The 17,888-nt window shown below is 42.1% G+C and overlaps 1 protein-coding gene across 2 annotated transcripts; it reads left to right on the top strand.

The window, feature by feature from the left end:
• Positions 1 to 2,902: 2,902 nt before the first annotated feature.
• Positions 2,903 to 6,076, top strand: LOC121191842 (zinc finger MYM-type protein 1-like). 2 transcript variants are annotated; one of them, XM_041053292.1, is made up of 3 exons: positions 2,905 to 3,009; positions 3,228 to 3,528; positions 3,786 to 6,076. In XM_041053292.1, exons 2-3 carry the CDS (start codon positions 3,234 to 3,236, stop codon positions 5,939 to 5,941), a joined length of 2,451 nt encoding a protein of 816 aa, XP_040909226.1. In that variant the 5' UTR covers positions 2,905 to 3,009; positions 3,228 to 3,233; the 3' UTR covers positions 5,942 to 6,076. The 2 variants fall into 2 exon arrangements, with proteins under 2 accessions (XP_040909227.1, XP_040909226.1); XM_041053293.1 differs by lacking the exon at positions 3,228 to 3,528 and having other exon boundaries at positions 2,903 to 3,009.
• The last annotated feature ends 11,812 nt before the right edge of the window (positions 6,077 to 17,888 follow it).

The raw sequence follows: 17,888 nt of genomic DNA, 5'->3' as shown, positions 1-17,888 counted from the left end.
GTTTCCTCTAATGGAGTCCTACTTGGAGTCTTTATATTCTATCTGTATTATCTGTATATTCTGAGTGCCTGTACCCTATTGCATCTGCTCTTTGCTGCTGTAACAGTGTAATTTCCCCATTGTGGGACTATTAAAGGTTTATCTTATCTATTGTATGAAAACGAAGGACAGAGATGATGGAGGATATCATTCTAACTCTTATTTTATTGCTATCAATTCAATTCAATTTATTCATTAATTATAAAGTGCCTTACATAGAAAGAGAGAGAAAACTCTCTTTCTCTGTAAGGAATATACAGTATTCTCTTCTAAGTTATATTTTACAGTGTTCTACGTTCTACTCTACAGAATTCTGATCTGTGTTCTCTTCTACAGCATTCTGTTCTACGTTCTATTCTACAGCATTCCGTTCTACGTTCTATTCTACAGCATTCCGTTCTGCGTTCTATTCTACAGCATTCCGTTCTACGTTCTATTCTACAGCATTCCGTTCTGCGTTCTATTCTACAGCATTCCGTTCTGCGTTCTATTCTACAGTATTACGTTCTATTCTACAGGATTCCGTTCTACGTTCTGTTCTACAGCATTCCGTTCTACGTTCTATTCTACAGTATTCCGTTCTGCGTTCTATTCTACAGTATTCCGTTCTACGTTCTATTCTACAGGATTCCGTTCTACGTTCTGTTCTACAGCATTCCGTTCTATGTTCTGTTCTACAGTATTCCGTTCTGCGTTCTATTCTACAGCATTCCGTTCTACGTTCTGTTCTACAGCATTCCGTTCTGCGTTCTATTCTACAGCATTCCGTTCTGCGTTCTATTCTACAGCATTCCGTTCTGCGTTCTATTCTACAGGATTCCGTTCTACGTTCTGTTCTACAGCATTCCGTTCTACGTTCTATTCTACAGTATTCCGTTCTGCGTTCTATTCTACAGTATTCCATTCTACGTTCTATTCTACAGGATTCCGTTCTACGTTCTGTTCTACAGCATTCCGTTCTACGTTCTATTCTACAGTATTCCGTTCTGCGTTCTATTCTACAGCATTCCGTTCTACGTTCTATTCTACAGCATTCTGTTCTGCATTCTCTTCTACAGTATTCTATGTTCTATTTTACAGTATTTTCTTCTAAGTTCTATTTTACAGTATTCTGCGTTCTATATCATTCTGATCTGTGTTCTCTTCTACAGCATTCCATTCTGTGTTCTATTCTACAGCATTCCGTTCTATGTTCTATTCTACAGCATTCTGTTCTGCGTTCTTTTCTACAGTCTTCTGTTCTGCGTTCTACAGTATTCTGTTCTGCGTTCTATTCTACAGCATTCTTTTCTGCGTTCTCTTCTACAGCATTCTGTTCTGCGTTCTCTTCTACAGCATTCCGTTCTACGTTCTATTCTACAGCATTCCGTTATACATTCTATTCTACAGCATTCCGTTCTATGTTCTGGTCTACAGCAGTCTGTTCTACGTTCTATTCTACAATATTCTGTTCTACGTTTTCTTCTACAGCATTTCGTTCTACGTTCTGTTCTGCAATATTCTTTTCTACATTCTCTTCTACAGCATTCCTTATATTGTAGTAACACTGTAGAGAGAGTTTTTTTCTCTCTGCTCTTTGCTGCTGTAACAGTGTTATCTTATCTTATCTTATCTACTGTATGAAAATGAAGGGCAGAGATGATGGAGGATATCATTCTAATTCTTATTTTATTGCCATCAATTCAATTCAATTTATTCAATAATTATAAAGCGCCTTACAGAGAAAGAGAGAGAAAACTCTCTCTTTATCTCAGAGAGAGAAGAACTCTCTGAGAGAAAGGGAAAGAAAAAAAACTCTCTCTTTCTCACTGAGGGAAAAGAGAGAAAAAAACTTTCTCTTTCTCTCAGAGAGAAGAACTCTGAGAGAAAGAGAAAAAACTGTGGCGGGAGGAGAAAGAGAGAAGATGAGAAAGAGAGAGTTCTTCTCTCCTCTTTCGTGTGGAAAGAGAAGAACTGTCTGCGGAGGGAAGAGAAAGAGAGAACAGCAGAGAAGTTGAGATAGAGAGAAGCAGAGAAAGAAAGAAACAGAAAGAGAGAAGCAGAGAAAGAGAGAATTCTTCTCTCTCTTTCGGTGGAGAAAGTGGCGGTTCTACATTGAATTACGCCAAATTAAAGTTATCAGAAATTAAATAAATATACTCTATATACATAAAAGTGGCAAAAAATATACACAATCACACATAACAACAGCAGATAATAATGATATAAGATTAAAACAATATAATTGTATTATTTTAGAATAATAAAAAAAAAGAATAATATACAAATAAAATACAGAATAAATATTCTGAATAGCACAAATCCTTCATCACACAAATGAAAACACACTACAGGAAATCTAATTCTAACACTATTGCACTAAGAGCAGCAAAGAAAAAACTCAAACTAAAACCTGAGCTTTCTGGCCTTCCTTGATGCAAAATCATCAATAATGTCATTATACGAAATCTGCTCCCCTATTGAATGATTGATACTGATGACAGCAAGGCCAGTGAGTAGTAGCTTGTACCAAAAACCGCCACTGGCGTTACGGAAAACGCTCTGTTTCTCGCTGAGGAGGGCTAAAGAAGGCCATGCTCTCCTTCTCGCTCCCTCCCTCTCCATCGATAGAGACAGAAAGAGAGAGGAAAAGCGTCTCGATCTCTATCTGTCTCAAGGAGAGAGAGGGGAAGCTCTCTGTGTAACTCGCTCTCTGCCTGAGAGCTGTGGCGGTTCTGGGGAGGGGCCAGCAGGGGCCAGTGCCCCTGTAGCACTGATTCTGGACCCCCCTGTGGCCCCCCCTCCGAAAGTAGATTATTCAGTAGCGCCGAGTCGCAGACGTCGAAGGTAGAACTAACGTGCGTGGCTTAACATTCTAGTCGGACCTTTTAGTGCGCTGCACCATTTAAAAAACGAGCGCGAACCATAACACGAGCCTGAAGCAGTCGGAAGATTACAACGAACAACGACGAACGAACTTACACTGTCAAGGTAAGACTTCTGGTAAAGAAATGTTGTTTGCTAACTTTATGAATTATAATAGCATCCTGCCAGAACACCAGGTGTTAATGTCAGCTTAAGTTGATTGTATGGTTCTAGCTAACGTTAGTTACTATTCTTAACGTACGTTATCACAACACAAAACCAAGCAAGCCCGCAATGGTAGGATTGCTGAAGTGTAATTCCTCTTAATTGCTTTTTGTCTGTAGTGAAAAATGAAGAGAAAAAAGGACATTACGTCCTATTTCTACAAGAAAAAGACACAGAATGGTGCAGACATTGAGACAGAGTCAGATGATGGTGGTGAGAGAGCTGAAGAGGAGCAAGTTGAGAGCGCCACAGAAGGAGAGTCAGGGGACATGGGAGACGTTGATTTTCAGAGAGAGGGCCCAGAGCAGCAGAGAGAGACAGATGAAGATCCTGAGGGTGAGGAAGCTGAGACTGAGATAGAGGCGGAGTGTGAGACACAGACAGAAAATATTTGTGCATCTACAAGCACTGGACCATCAGGTATGTGATGTTGAAAAGAACACTATGTTTTGTGTCCCTGGTCAGGCTTTAGAATATATTAATTTATATTTACTGAATGCAATAAAAAATGAATTAATTCATACAATTGATAAATAGCATTAATAAATAAATACAGTTTAGACAATTGTGTGTGTCTGAGTGCCTAAGCAGTGTTAAGTATAGCAGTTTAGTCTATATGCTGTGTCCATGCAGAATTTATGTTTGACTACATATGTTCGGTTTATCTTTCTCCACAGACATCAGCAAAGGTAAACAAGACCCACCAATGCAGCCGGACCTAAAGATTTTTCCAAGGACCCTGATGGGGGACAGGAGGAGGAGCTTCAAGGCAGCCTGGTACCACATCCACCCCTGGCTTGAATATTCCAAACAGTTGGACTCTGCGTATTGTTACGCTTGCAGACATTTTAGCCCTCCTAATAGCCAAGACACAGTCTTTGACTCACCAGTTGGCTTCAAAAACTGGAAGAAAGCATGTTACAAAACAGGAGGGTTTGCATTGCATGCAAGGTCTGAGCGGCACAAGCAAGCCATGGTTACGTGGAGGGACTATCAGAGAGCTGCAGCAGCTAATGCAACACTGGCCAATGCCTTAAATAAGGAGCACAACAGACAGATCAACGAAAATCGGGCATACATAAAAACAATAGGGGAAGTGTTGTTACTCACTGCCACTCAAAACATGGCTCAAAGAGGTCATGATGAGTCTGCAGACTCGGATAATAAAGGGAATTTTAAAGCAATTCTCGACACAATCGCAAACCATGACAGAGCTGTTAAGAAAAGGTTGACCTCAATTCATAATGCAAAATACACAAGCAAAATGATTCAGAATGAGGTTCTGGGTTGTTTAGCAGACATGGTTCGAACTGAAATTACAGAAGAAGTGAAAAACAGTGAAGTTTTCAGCATCATAGCAGACGAAACAAAAGATGTGAAGAAAAAAGAACAGATCTCAATCGTACTAAGGTACTACTACAGTGGAGCTATCCAGGAAAGTTTCCTCCATTTTGAATCCACAGAGAAGCTCGATGCAGCAGGGCTTAGTGAGAAAATAATCCAAATCCTGGAAAATCATGGTCTAGAGTACAAAAAGAACCTTGTAGGCCAAGCTTATGACGGGGCTTCTGTTATGAGTGGGAAGCATTCCGGGGTACAGGCGAGAATCAGAGAGAGAGCAAAATATGCCTTCTACATCCATTGCACTGCCCACTGTCTAAATTTAGTTCTAGTAGATACAGTCAAAGCTATCCCAGAAGTAGAGGAGTTTTTCTACTTACTAGAAAAACTGTATGTGTTCACATCTGGATCAGCTGTCCATCCTAAATGGCTGGCCATACAAAGAGAGATGTACAAAGGTGCACCAAGAGAGCTCCAGCGTTTAAGTGACACTCGTTGGGCATGTCGATTTATAGCTCTACGTAACATTATGGATCGACTGCCTGCCCTTAAGCGACTCCTGCAAGAGATAGCTCAAGAACGTAATGGTGAAAAATCTGTTGAGGCTCGAGGTCTGTTGGCACAGATAGATTTTGAATTCACAGTGCATCTTGTTACGCTTCGTAAAGTGTTTGGAGAAACAAAACTTCTCTCTGATATGCTACAGTCTTCAACACTTGACATTTCAAAAGCTGTAGATTTGGTTGATGCTTTAGTTAAGACATTGAATGATTTCAGGCAGGAGTCGTTTTTTGATGATGTGTGGGATGAAGTGTTAAATGTCTTTGAACAGTGTGATCCAACACCACCAGCTGCAAAACGACAAAAAACGCTAAGCTCTAAACTCAGCCAGCACTGTGTACTTACCACTCTTGGGCAGAGAGAGTCCGAAAGAGATAAAGATGGGTTCCGTACAAACTTTTTCTACCCTGTCATTGATCTTATGCTCAGTGAGCTTCAAAGACGATTTTCAAGTAAAAACTGTGAAATCATGAATAGCATTCCAGCTCTAAATCCACAAAAAGACACCTTCCTTAAAGAGAAAGATCTATTTTCATTTGCACAACTGTATGATTCAAATATTGATGACCTGGGGCATGAGCTACATCAGTTCAAAAGAATCTTGGAAAGAAAAATCCAGGCTGGGATGCAGAGACCCTCGAGTACAGTACAGCTTGTACAGTTCATTGAGCCATACAAAGAAGTTTTTTTTGAGCTCTACAGACTCTGTAAAATAGCGGTTGCAATCCCAGTAAGCACTGCTGCTTGTGAACGGAGTTTTTCCACATTAAAGCTTGTGAAAACCTACCTCAGATCCACTATGAATGACGACAGATTAAGCAATCTGGGTGTCCTTAGCATCGAGTCGAGGAGGGCAAAAGCACTGAGTCTCGACTCATTTGTTGACCGGTTTGCCCGGAATCACCAAAACCGCAGAATACAGTTGCTGTAATAGTAGGGCAGCCTCTTATCAGTGGTTTAACAAGTTTTATTAAAATAAAAAGTCAAACAAGATTTCGAATCTTTGTCTTTTTTGCTGCGGGTTTAATGTGCCCCTCTATCAAAACCCCTGGCCCCAGCCAGGCCCCCTCAGTGAAATTGGTCTAGAACCGCCACTGCCTGAGAGAGAGAAGAGAGAGATCTCTTGCTCTTCCCTTTCTCTCTGCCAGAGAGAGAGGAGGAACCCAGAGAGAAAACACAGAGGCAAAAACTCTAATAATGTATATACATTATTTCCATTTCAATAAATTTAAGTCAAATTTCAATCTAAATTTAAATAAGCATCTCTCTCTGTGTTTCTCTCTCTCGCTCCCTGAGAGAGAAAGACAGAGCAAAAACTCTGTGTTTCTCTCTCAGGGAGAGAGAGAGGAGGACAGAGTCTGGTGGCCCGGGTCACATCTGTATTCAGTTCTCCTGGATATTAACCTCACAGACGCTCAAAATGAACCGTTATCAGTAAGGATCCGCAGCATGAGCGGATCGAAAGCGACTGAATGCCCCCAGCAAAGACGTTGGTAGCCTGAGACACCGGCGACGCACCGCCACCAGAGCTGTCCCTACCTCCTCAGAAACGTTGAGTCAGTGAAGGAAGGCTCCTCATTTATATCATCTGGCTGCCGCCGTAGTGACGTCAGAGCCGTTGCCTGGGAATCAAAGGCAGGTGAGAGGGTGACGTCATGAGCCACACCTGCTCTGAGCTGCTGCTCACTGGATGCTTTTTGCTTTTGACTACATTCACAGTTAAACTCTACAAACTGTTGCAAGTGAAAATCCCAGCAAGTGTAGGGGTGTTCTGATACATCAGTCAGATTGTTGGAAAATTCCAAAGCATTCCAAAGGCAGTGGAAAGAATAAAAATGATCAAGTGCAGCTCTACACTTTCATTTGAACATTTGTCACGTATGAATCCATTTAATACTGTAGGTTCATACATGATCATCCACAGCTGAAGGTCACATTCATGCACCTGTCCTGACAAGATGCTACATGCGATTCATTGTGATTCAAAAACTCAAAATTCAAAAACAGCAACAAACTCAGAGCAAGAGCTTTATAAATACCTTAAATGCACATTAAAAAGTGGATTCATTTCAAGAATTGTATTAACCATCAATATCAGCAGAAAGGTGTATGAAAGAATGGAATAAACTGATGAATGGTCACAAGTGTTAAAAATACACGCTGTGCATAAATAAGTGCACGTCAAAAAAGTGCATAAATACCCACCACAATTAGCTGCATGAAGACTAGGGCTGAGTTTAGTTAGCTGGGTTGGGTGTTAGCAGGGGAAACTCCAAACCAAGTGGAGGACTTCTTTGTGCGCAGGGGTTAACATCGCGGTGTCTGTCTGGCGTGTGCTGTATGAATAAAGACTTTATTTGCTTTGGTTCTTCTTGTAAATATTTGAGATGTCTGAAATTGAGGCGTTTATGGCCGCACCGTCACAGGTGGCCTTGGATGCATTTACAAAAGAGCAGTTGCTCATTATTGCTGAGCAGTACTCAGTAGTGGTTGTGGGTGATAAACGTGTTAAGGAGAATATTAAAGCATCCATAAAGTCAAAATTGATTGAGCTTGGTAAAATGTCTGATGAAAAACCAGATTATTCTTCCGGTCCTGTGACTTTGCCTTTTTCTATGCAAGGATTAACGTTTGAGCAACAGAGAGAGATTTTACTTTTGCAGATGGAGCATGAGAAAATTAAGCATGAGTTGGAAAGGGAGTTGTCAACTCATTTTAATCGGTGGCTGGGTGCGCATGATGTGCGCACTACTTTTGGAGATCTTTGTGATCTCATGGTGTTTGAACAGTTTAAAAATTGTCTTCCGGAACGTATTGCAATCTATGTTACAGAGCAAAAAGTTGCTGCTATGTTAGCGGAGGAATTTGTGTTGCTCCATAAGAGCATGTTAAAGGCGCGCTCAGCGCATCATGGTGTGTTTGGAATAGTATTAGTTCTGTTTCGGGGCAGTGTGTAGGGAAAGTTGGGCAATTGAAAACTGACCTTGAGGTTAGTGGCAGTTTTGATACAAATAATGTTTGTAACTATTGTCACGAGAAGGGGCACTGGAAGGCGGACTGTCCTTTGTTGAGGGCTAAAACTCAGGGAGTGAAAACTGATGTTAAACCCGCTGCGTTCGCCGCGCCCGTTGGAGAGTGAGGTCACTCCGGTGTGATTACCCCTCACCCTTGTAAAGAGGATGTGTTTGCAGCTTATGCTCCTTTTATTCGGGATGGGTCTGTGTCATTGGTAGGAAGTCATGTCAGGGTCCCTATTAAAATCTTAAGAGACACAGGGGCCTATGATTCTTACATTGTTAACTCGGTCCTGCCTCTGTCCGAGGAAACTGATATGGGTGACTGTGTTCTCAGTCATGGAATGGGGTTGAGGATCCTCCCTGTTCCTTTGCACAGGATGGTTATCGACTGTGAGCTGGTTAAAGGTGAGGTAGTTGTGGGTGTGCGGCCAGCGTTGCCTATTGAAGGTGTACACTTGATCTTGGGCAACGGCGAGGCGGGTAGTAGAGTTTGGTCTGACACTCCTCCGTCTCCTGTCGTCACAGTTGTTCCATCGGAGGGAAATTCCCGTTCTTTGTCGGAGGTCGAGCCATCATGCGTTGTTACAAGGGCTACGAGTAAATCTGTTCCCGGTGGGTCTCCTGATGGTAACGCTGAGGTGGTTTTGGAGGTCCCGTCGCTGTCTGACTTTCTGCTGTCACTGTCACACAACGTGGTTGTGCAGGAGCAGCGTAATGATCCTTCTCTGAGAGAAGTTTTTATGGATATTTTTTGCAGAATGGGTTGCTGTTTAGAAAATGGCTTCCTATAGATGAGGATGGCGTTAAATAGGAAGTTTTTCAGGTAGTTGTGCCAACTAAGTTTCGTCCTTTGGTCTTGAAAGTAGCGCACGACGACTGTGGGCATTTTGGTGTGCGTAAAACGTATCAGAATGTTCTGAGACATTTTTTTTGGCCGCGCGTAAAAAGGGATGTGGCCACGTACATAAAAACCTGTCACGTGTGCCAGTTAACAGGTAAACCGAATCAGAGTATCGAGCCCACTCCGTTGCAACCTATTCCGGCTGTGAGTGAACCGTTTATGCACCTCATTGTGGACTGCGTGGGTCCGTTGCCGTGTGCCAGATCTGGTTGTAAGTATCTGCTCACGGTAATGTGTCAGAGCACCAGGTATCCAGCCGCATAGCCGCTTAGGTCAATCACAACAAAATCGGTGGTTAAGGCATTGTCACAGTTTATCTCTATATTCAGCATTCCTAAAGTGATCCAGACTGACCAGGGGTCTAATTTTTCATCTCATATGTTCGCACAGGTGTTAAAGTTGTTACGTATCAAACAGAATCAGTCATCGGCGTATCATGCCCAAAGTCAAGGTGCGCTGGAACGGTTCCATCAGACTCTGAAGTCTCTTCTGCGGGCATATTGTACAGAGTTGAATAGAGACTGGGAAGATGGGCTTCCGTGGCTCATGTTGGCTGCTCGGGAAGCGGTGCAGGAGAGTACGGCCTTTAGCCAGAATGAGCTGGTTTTTGGGCATACGGTGCAGGGTCCTTTAGCGGTGCTGAAGGATGGCTGTGTTGGGCCCAAGCCGCCGAAAAATCTTATTGACTTTGTTAATGGCTTCAGACATCGCTTGTTTGTATCTGGGTGTATGGCACGGGAAAAACTGTGTGCATCTCAAAGTAAAATGAAAAAGTTGTATGATCGACGCACTGAACGACATGAGTTCAGTCCAGGAGATCAGGTTTTGGCACTAGTGCCGGTTGCAGGCTCGCCATTTCAAGCCAAGTACACAGGTCCATATACGATCACTGACAAAATTTCAGATTTGAATTATATTGTGGCCACACCTGGACAGAAGAAAACAAGACGACTTTGCCATGTCAATCTCCTGAAACCTTACTACACGCGTGTAGTTGGCATCGGTGGGGATCAGCATGTGAATGACTGTGTGCATCCGGCGCTTGCTGTGACTTCGGAGGGTATGGCACGGGAGGGAGATGGGGTGCCCGAGCCGGATGAGAGTTTGCTCTTTGGGCGTTTAAAAAATTCTGAATCCTTGTGTAACCTGGATAAGTTGGATAAGTTGTTGGCTTACCTACTGGAGTCAAGCCGAATCGAACTGTCGGTGTTGATACACCAGTTTCCTTGTTTGTTTGGCGATACTCCCTCACGAAACAGCTGGATTGAACATGATATTGATGTTGGGGATGCGCAGCCAATTAAACAACACTTTTATCGTTTATCGCCAGCTTAACGTAGTCTTTTGGATGCTGAGGTTGATTATATGCTTCATAACAACATAGCAGAACAGTCGTCATCTAGTTGGGCTTCTCCGTGTATTTTGGCCCCAAAACAGGATGGGACGCCTCGGTTTTGTACTGACATGAGAAAAGTCAACTCAGTGACAAAATCAGATTCATTTCTGTTGCCGCGCATGGATGATTGTGTTGATCAAGTGGGGTCTGCCAAATTTGTAAGTAAGTTCAATTTACTGAAAGGGTATTGGCAAGACCCTTTATCCCAGCACGCACAGGAAATTTCTGCGTTCATTACACCATCAGGTCTGTATTCCTATAAGGTAATGCCATTCGGGTTGAAGAACCGCAACATTTCAGCGGTTAATGAACCGAGTGGTGTCCGGCTTGACTGGCTGCTCTGTCTATCTGGATGATTTGGTGGTATACAGTGATACCTCGCATCTTCAGCGCATCCGTGCGCTCTTTGAGCGATTGGTTAGTGCCGTGGTGGAGTATCCGCGGCCCACCACAAAAAAAGAACTTCAAAGGTTTTTGGGCTTGGTGGGTTATTATAGGAAATTCTGTAAAAAATTCTCCACAGTTGTTTTTTTCTCTTACCGAGCTGCTCAGGGCTGGGGCTCAGTTTAACTGGTCGGCTGAATGTCAGCAAGCTTTTGACAGTGTGAAGTCTCTGCTGTGCTCCTCTCCAGTTTTTGAAAAACCGTTTGTTCTCCAGGTGGATGCCAGCCAGGTGGGAGCAGGTGCGGTTTTGCTTCAGAGTGGGGACCAGGACTTGTTGAGGCCCATTAGTTTCTTCTCTAAAACATTTAATAACTACCAGCGTAATTATTCGGTGATTGAGAAGGAGGCTCTGTCGTTAATTTGGGCTTTTCAGCAGTTTGAAGTTTATGTAGGCGCAGGAGAGTTGACTGTGGTTTATACAGACCACAATCCTCTGACCTTTTTGTGTTCCCTTAAATGCCCAAACCAAGGCTGACGAGGTGGTTGTTGTTTTTGCAGGCGTATAATCTGGAGATTAGGCACATCAAGGGAACTGATAACGTTATGGCAGATGCCTTGTCACGTGCTCCTTGGCATTAATCATTCGTTGCTATATCCTTCGATATCAAGAGGTTGCCTGTTTTGTTCACCTGCTTCTGTTTTGCCCTTAAAATCCTTTCCAGGTTTTCCGGATTGCTGAGGATGGATGTGGCAGCTTGCAGTTTGAATAGCCAGGACAGAAGTCATCCAGTAATATGTGTTTAAAAAAAAAAAAAAAAGAAAATCATTTTTCTGCGTTTTGTTTGTATTGTGTCTGCCGGTGATCCCTTTGGGACACCGACTTTAAGGGGGGAGGTGTGACGGCCCCTGCCTTATTATATTTTTAAGTAAGGGAAAGGTGTGGTGGACGTCAGCCAATTTTGCTGGGCGGACCCAGGGTATAAAAGCCCAGCCCACACTGACTTCAGGGCTCCTCTTTCTTTTCTCTCCACAGCTGACATCGGCCCGCATTGGTACACCTTTCTTTTCTTTTCTGACTCCAACAACACCCCACATTTCATAATGCTCACTCATGCACACCTACGCTACTGACAATGCTGACTTCCACATCCCACATTCATAGATATTTCCAAAGTTGTTTATTTGCTTTAAGTATAATAAATTTACGTTTATATTATTTTCCCTTGGGTGTTCTTTCCGAATTTGTCATGGCTTAGGAGCCAGGTTATGACAATGTGAACATCTCCTTTGTAATACAGCAGTTAGAGACAGAGCAGCACACAAGACAGCAGCAGGTGCTGGATATGTTAATACTAATGGAATCACCCTCCTTGAGGGATTACATAGATGGGTGAAGCATAGATGGGTGAGGATGAGTGAGACATAGAAAGATAAACTAATTGCACAAAACCTGACACCACATTTCCCCCGTTTCGTAATGTTTATATCACGAAATCGGTGCAGTGTCAAACACTGGTTCATAATACATGGAAGGCACAATCACCTATAGGTAAATGAACTCAATACATAAACTTGGTTCATGTCTAACCAGAATTTTTAGGCCCTGTTTGAATTTGCTACCATGGATAGATGTCTGTTACCCTCCCTGTCTAATTTAGATTTTTAGTTTTGGTGTTTGTCACTTTAATCATTAATCTTTATTTAATTTGTTTTTCAGTCTATTTACACAAAATGATCTAATCACTCAAGGGGCCTTACACTTAGGCCAGTTGTATGTGCCAACTTTGGCACTGAGGCAGGGCTCCAATTCCTTAAAGATGGAGCATTATTTCTCACAGGAGTAAGGTTAGAGGATTGAGATTTGGTCCTTGCTTTGCGGAGTTTTCTTTTTCTCGGTTTTCTCCCACAGGGTTTCACACAATCAGCTAGAGGTCCAGTGTCAGTCCACTGTTGGTGGAGTCACAGACACAGACCAACAACAGGAGAACCTCGAGCTCCAGGAGTCATTAAGATCAGAGTGTAATAGTATCTGAGACTTTACTGTAAATATTACATACAAATATTACGGCACAACTCGGTTATCCGCTGACAGTAGTAGAAGGTTTCTCTCATCCTCTGGGACACTAAGTCAGGATCAGCTGTGTGGTGAAGGAGAGATATGGCTTCCATACATTCATCTCTGATTGGCTGATCATCATATGTTCTGGATGATGTGGGACCTCCTTTTAGCTCCACTCTACTCTGGGATGAAGAGGTGCTTTTGGATTTCTGTTGCTCTTCATGCACCACTCAAGAAAGGGTTAGGGCCTTTGTTGCTTTGAATATCATAGAAGTTCCTGAAAGAAAAAAAGAACAAATACTGTATGTTCCTTATATGCAAACAAGGGATTTAAAATCTACATATCATTTTTGGAGTATGGGTCTTTCAAAGATGGGAAAAGTGCAACAATCCCGAGGGCATGGAACTCTTTTGTTGCTTTACTAACAGCTCTCCTGCAAGAGGGAAAAAATCTCTTACCATTTAAAAAAAAATTTTTTTTTATATACGTTTTTTGAAAGAGGATACAGGATTAAGTCGAAGCCTCTTACCCTTCTTTTCCATACATGTGAGCGACAATGATATTAACCAGTAACTGTGTGGTGGAATATTTCAAACTTCCAGTCTCTTCATACTCTTTAATCACAGTCATCCCTGCTGGTTTTGAATTTGCTCCACATTCTAAAAAAGAAAACATTATAAACATATTTACAACTACACTTATTTCTATGTTGTAAACAAATACATTCATCTAATACCTATTACATACATATTATTTGCATTTGCAGGAATTATGTCTAATAAATAATGATTAAAATCTAGTTGTATACAAGTAGCAAGCACACTGTCCATCAAAGGCTGGCATCAAGAATCACTTGTGTCTCTGCTTAAAGTGCTTGAGACTGACAGTGTATCTGTCAGACTTGGAGAGGAGGAGCCTTCACACCCTTGCTGCAGGACACTTAGATCTGAAGATCACACACACACAAGTATAAGGCAAATAAAATCTAAAGTCCAGCACATTAAAACTATATCACAGACCTGGCTGGATATTACCTGTCTCAAGACAAAACATTACCATTACCTATAACTCTGCTTACCACAAGTAGTGAGGGTCACATATTCTGTCAGGTCTGAACGATCAGCCAGGTTCATAGATGCTTCAGTAGATGGGAGGTCTGAAATGCAGACAACACATACAGCTTAATATGAACTGATTAAATACTGTACTTTGGAATTCTTATCATCCACTTCTCACAATCACATATTTTTGTCTGTGTCAAGATACAAATCTCTCAAAATATAAGTGCAGCAAAATATGAATTTTTAAATGTCCTACCATCATCACTGTAGATGAAAAAGCACAGATCTTTGAAACATCCTCATCCACCTCTGCTCCCTGTTGATCTGTGACTTTCAGTGTTGTAGTCTCTGGGATAAGAAACTTCTGCTGGACTATACCATAACAACTCCACGTTACAACATGTTTACATCTTTATTCATTTAATACTAAACATCTGACTTACCTGCACTGAGAAAATCTGAGAAGCAAGCCTCTTCCAGTTTAATGTACTTCTTCTTCCCTCCATGTTGTACTTTGATCAACAAGTTGGCTTGACATAAAGGAAGAAAATGTCATATGTCTGAGAATAACATGTTCAAGTTAATGTTTATCCCAACTACACACTGTTAAAATACACGTTTCTCACCGCTGTTCAAAACAGCAAGGCTACAGTTTATAAGCTCAACTGTTAGCATGCTAGCCAAAACTGACTTTTCAGCTGCGTCTTCGCCGCTGAGCCGGAAATTATTCTCTTAAAACACCGACATGCGGTTGCATTGTTGGATGGTTATTTCCAAAACAGTATTAATTACCTTCAAGATGCGCGTCGTCATTAATTTGTGAAGCTTATCAAACAGTTTGTCATTACCGTCATACAGACACATCACACGCCACAGACAGTATGGCCGACATTAACGTTTGAGTGAAAGCTAACAGCTCCACAATGGCAGCTAAGGACAGTTAGCTAACTAATGCTGCGGGAGCTACTTGCTCTAAATAATGGAGTAAAAGCAATGGGGTTACGTTCAACATCAAGTTCGCAGTCATTAGCGGTACTATGTAAGTAGATAAAGTGAGAACAATGACAAAATATCACGCATTTAAAGTACTTTTTGATAAAAATCATGCTCTTACCAGCCTTGTGACGACGTTCCTTGTGCTGCTCATGCCGCGATAAAATGCGTCGTGAACTCCAGGAGCAGAGTTAAAACCAGATCCTGAACACCAGGGAATAAACTCCAAAATTCAACTCGGCCTGGGTGTACACCTTAACACACACTGTAGTCAGAGTTATAAAATAAACTCCAGAAATGTAACTCTTTCACACTTTTTTGCCTGACTCCAGATTTTAGTACTTTGTGAATTTGCTGTGTGTTAGTACATGTAGTTGTGTACAGTTCAGCTGCTGCAGTCCTTGGTGCTGAATTCACCAACCCAGCTGAATGGTCCTGAGTGCTTATTGTTGTAATTCATTTGGTATTTTGGAGAAGATTGAATATCATTAGTATGGGTTATGTTTTGGTCAGTGTTAGGCTTTCAGTTATGATGGTTAAGGTTAGATTAGGTTAGGTTAAGGGGCAAGGGAATGACTTATGGCAACATGTGTCCTCACAACTATAGTAAGACAAGTGTGTGCGTGTGTGCGCGCGTGCGTGCATGTGTGTGTTTGTCCTTTGATGTCTTTGATGTATCAACATCCTACAGCCTGATGTCACAGGCTGCAGTAAGTGGACACACAGCCAGAGACAAGTTTAGAAGTCAAACAGGAGCAGAAACAGTTGGACTGGACAGGACTTGCTCATGATTTAGGAAGAAAGAACCACTCAGATATTTCTGCACAATTATTGACCAATTACTGAGCCCGAAGAGCTCAGTTTAGACCCCGGATAGCTCAGTCGGTAGAGCATTAGATTTTTAATCTGAGGGTTCAAGTTTCGGGCGTTCGTTTTGGGGGCAGCCGTGGCGCAGCAAGTTGAGCTTTGGACTTTGGACTGCCCAGAGATTGGAGGGTCGCCGGTTCAATTCCTCGACCAAGCACAGTGGATACGCACAATGGATATGGATATGGTGAAGGAGACGCGCCCCGTCTCTGTGACTATGAGCAACGCACCGATCTACCCCAGCTCCCCGGGCTCCTTATAGGGAAGCCCCCTGCCAGAGCGTCTCTAGTGCATGTGCATGTGTGTTTCGTTCACTTTGTGTGGGTAAAATGCAGAGAATAAATTCCCCCAGCTTTAGGGGAATAAAGGATTAAAACTTAAAACTATACAAGGAAGGAGCTACTGCTGTTACAAGGACAAGAGGAAACTACAGGAAACTTCAGATCACCTCCCAACTTTTCAGTAAGTCTTTAGTTTAGTTGATGTCAGTGTTTCAGTTCAGTGGGATGTTTTTGTTAAACTGGCATGATGTCTAATCACACAAGAACTTCAGCCCAAAGGTTTCAGTACATGTTCAGTTTATTTATGCTGATTGTATCTGTGAGACTTAGATTTCCATTTTTTGTTTCAAAGCATTATGTTTTGTGTTAAAGGAAAAGTGCCTTTTTTTTTTTTTTTTTACAAGTTTGTCTTTTTATGTAAATTGAAATCATTTGTGGTTGTTGCTTTGGATCCTCCTAAATGATGGAGCATAAAATCCACAGTCCATGTCCTGTGTAAAAGGGACTTCCAAAGTTCAAAAGAAGCAAACATGAGGCTTCAGCAGTCTGACCTATATAGGTGAAACAGGCGTCCTCCAAGTCTTTTTTATCATTTATGTTGAAGATCAACCACCAGTGCTTTGCATGTGGAACAGTAGTTTGCCTGCAGCCACAGATCCAGACTCTGCAGCTCTGGAGGTGGAAGTAACTGCAGAGACGAGAAAGCACAACACCATGGGAGAGAGAAGAAGCCAAGTTAGTAACATACATTAATGGGATATGAATGTGTACAGATGGAGAGGGAGAGGAGGAGAGAGGAAATCAGTGCATCATGGGAAGTCTTCCAGCAGTGTAGACCTATAGCAGCATAACTAGTGGCTCATTCAGGAAAGCCTTACTCAGCTCTGACTATAAGGTTCATCAAAAGGGAAAGTTTGAAGCCTCCTCTTAAACACGGAGAGGGCGTCTGCCTCCAAGACCCAAACTAGTAGATGGTTCCACAGTAGAGGAGCCTGATATCTGAGGGCACTGTCTCCCATTCTCTCTATTGGAGACTTTAGGAACCACAAGTAAACCTGCATTCTGGGAACACAATGTTCCAGGGTAGTAGGGGATGGCTGCACTGCTGCTGTGACCCAGCTTGGTAACACAGCCGGCCATTGCCAACTCTTAACATTCTCCTCTCCTTAGCTGTGTCTTCAGTAGCTAAACTTGTGTATCTATGCTGAAGATTAGAGAGAAAGCTCTGTTCTAAAACATCTCTCTGTTTTCAGCTCTCAGGACTTTTGCAGCTTCTCCCTCAGTCTCTACAGTTTGGAGTTTAGTCTCACTCCTGTGCTCTTGTTTGTACTTTGGGATATCAGCCTTATGTCACTGTTTACTGATCAGTTACAGCCATATCAGAGCTGTGTTATGTTACTGATAATGCAAACCAAACTTTTCCTGCTTAACTGGGGAAAAGTTAATACAAAGAACTCTGAAATATCACATTCAGTGTGCAGCTCACACTGTTGGTGGTTGGGGTCTTCAGACTCCCTGAAAGCTGACATACAGTATTAGTTGAAGAAGGTAGTATTTTTATTTTGGATGAAACACATCCAGGTGTATCACTGTCCCTGTATAGTGTGCTGACTTTCTAAATGTACCTCGGACATGTTTTAAGACTCAGGAAGATTGTGCTTTCCAGTTTGCAGCCTCTAAACTTTGGAATAATCTCCCAGTAAGTCTGAGGTGTGTGGACTCTGTGGACTCTTTCACAAAGCAGATACAAATCCATCTGTTCAGACAGGTTTTTAGGTAACGTAGTATTTTATGTTTACACTTGTGTTCTATATCTGCTCCTCTCTTGTATTTTATCTGCTGTTCTTATTGTTTTATTTATTTGTTTCTCTCTCTCTTTGACTGCCTTTGTGGAGGCAGAGTGATGAGTCTGTGCTTT

The sequence above is a fragment of the Toxotes jaculatrix genome, chromosome 13, assembly GCF_017976425.1.
Source record: "Toxotes jaculatrix isolate fToxJac2 chromosome 13, fToxJac2.pri, whole genome shotgun sequence".
In the NCBI taxonomy this organism is placed as follows: Eukaryota; Metazoa; Chordata; class Actinopteri; family Toxotidae; genus Toxotes; species Toxotes jaculatrix.
Note: the sequence above shows the minus strand (reverse complement) of the source record. Positions and strands in the feature narration are given on the sequence as shown.

Coding starts and splice junctions, on each gene's coding strand:
- LOC121191842 (XM_041053292.1), top strand. CDS start 3,234: ATGAAGAGAAAAAAGGACATTACGTCCTATTTCTACAAGAAAAAGACA. Junction 3,529..3,785: donor TACAAGCACTGGACCATCAG/GTATGTGATGTT, acceptor CTTTCTCCACAG/ACATCAGCAAAGGTAAACAA.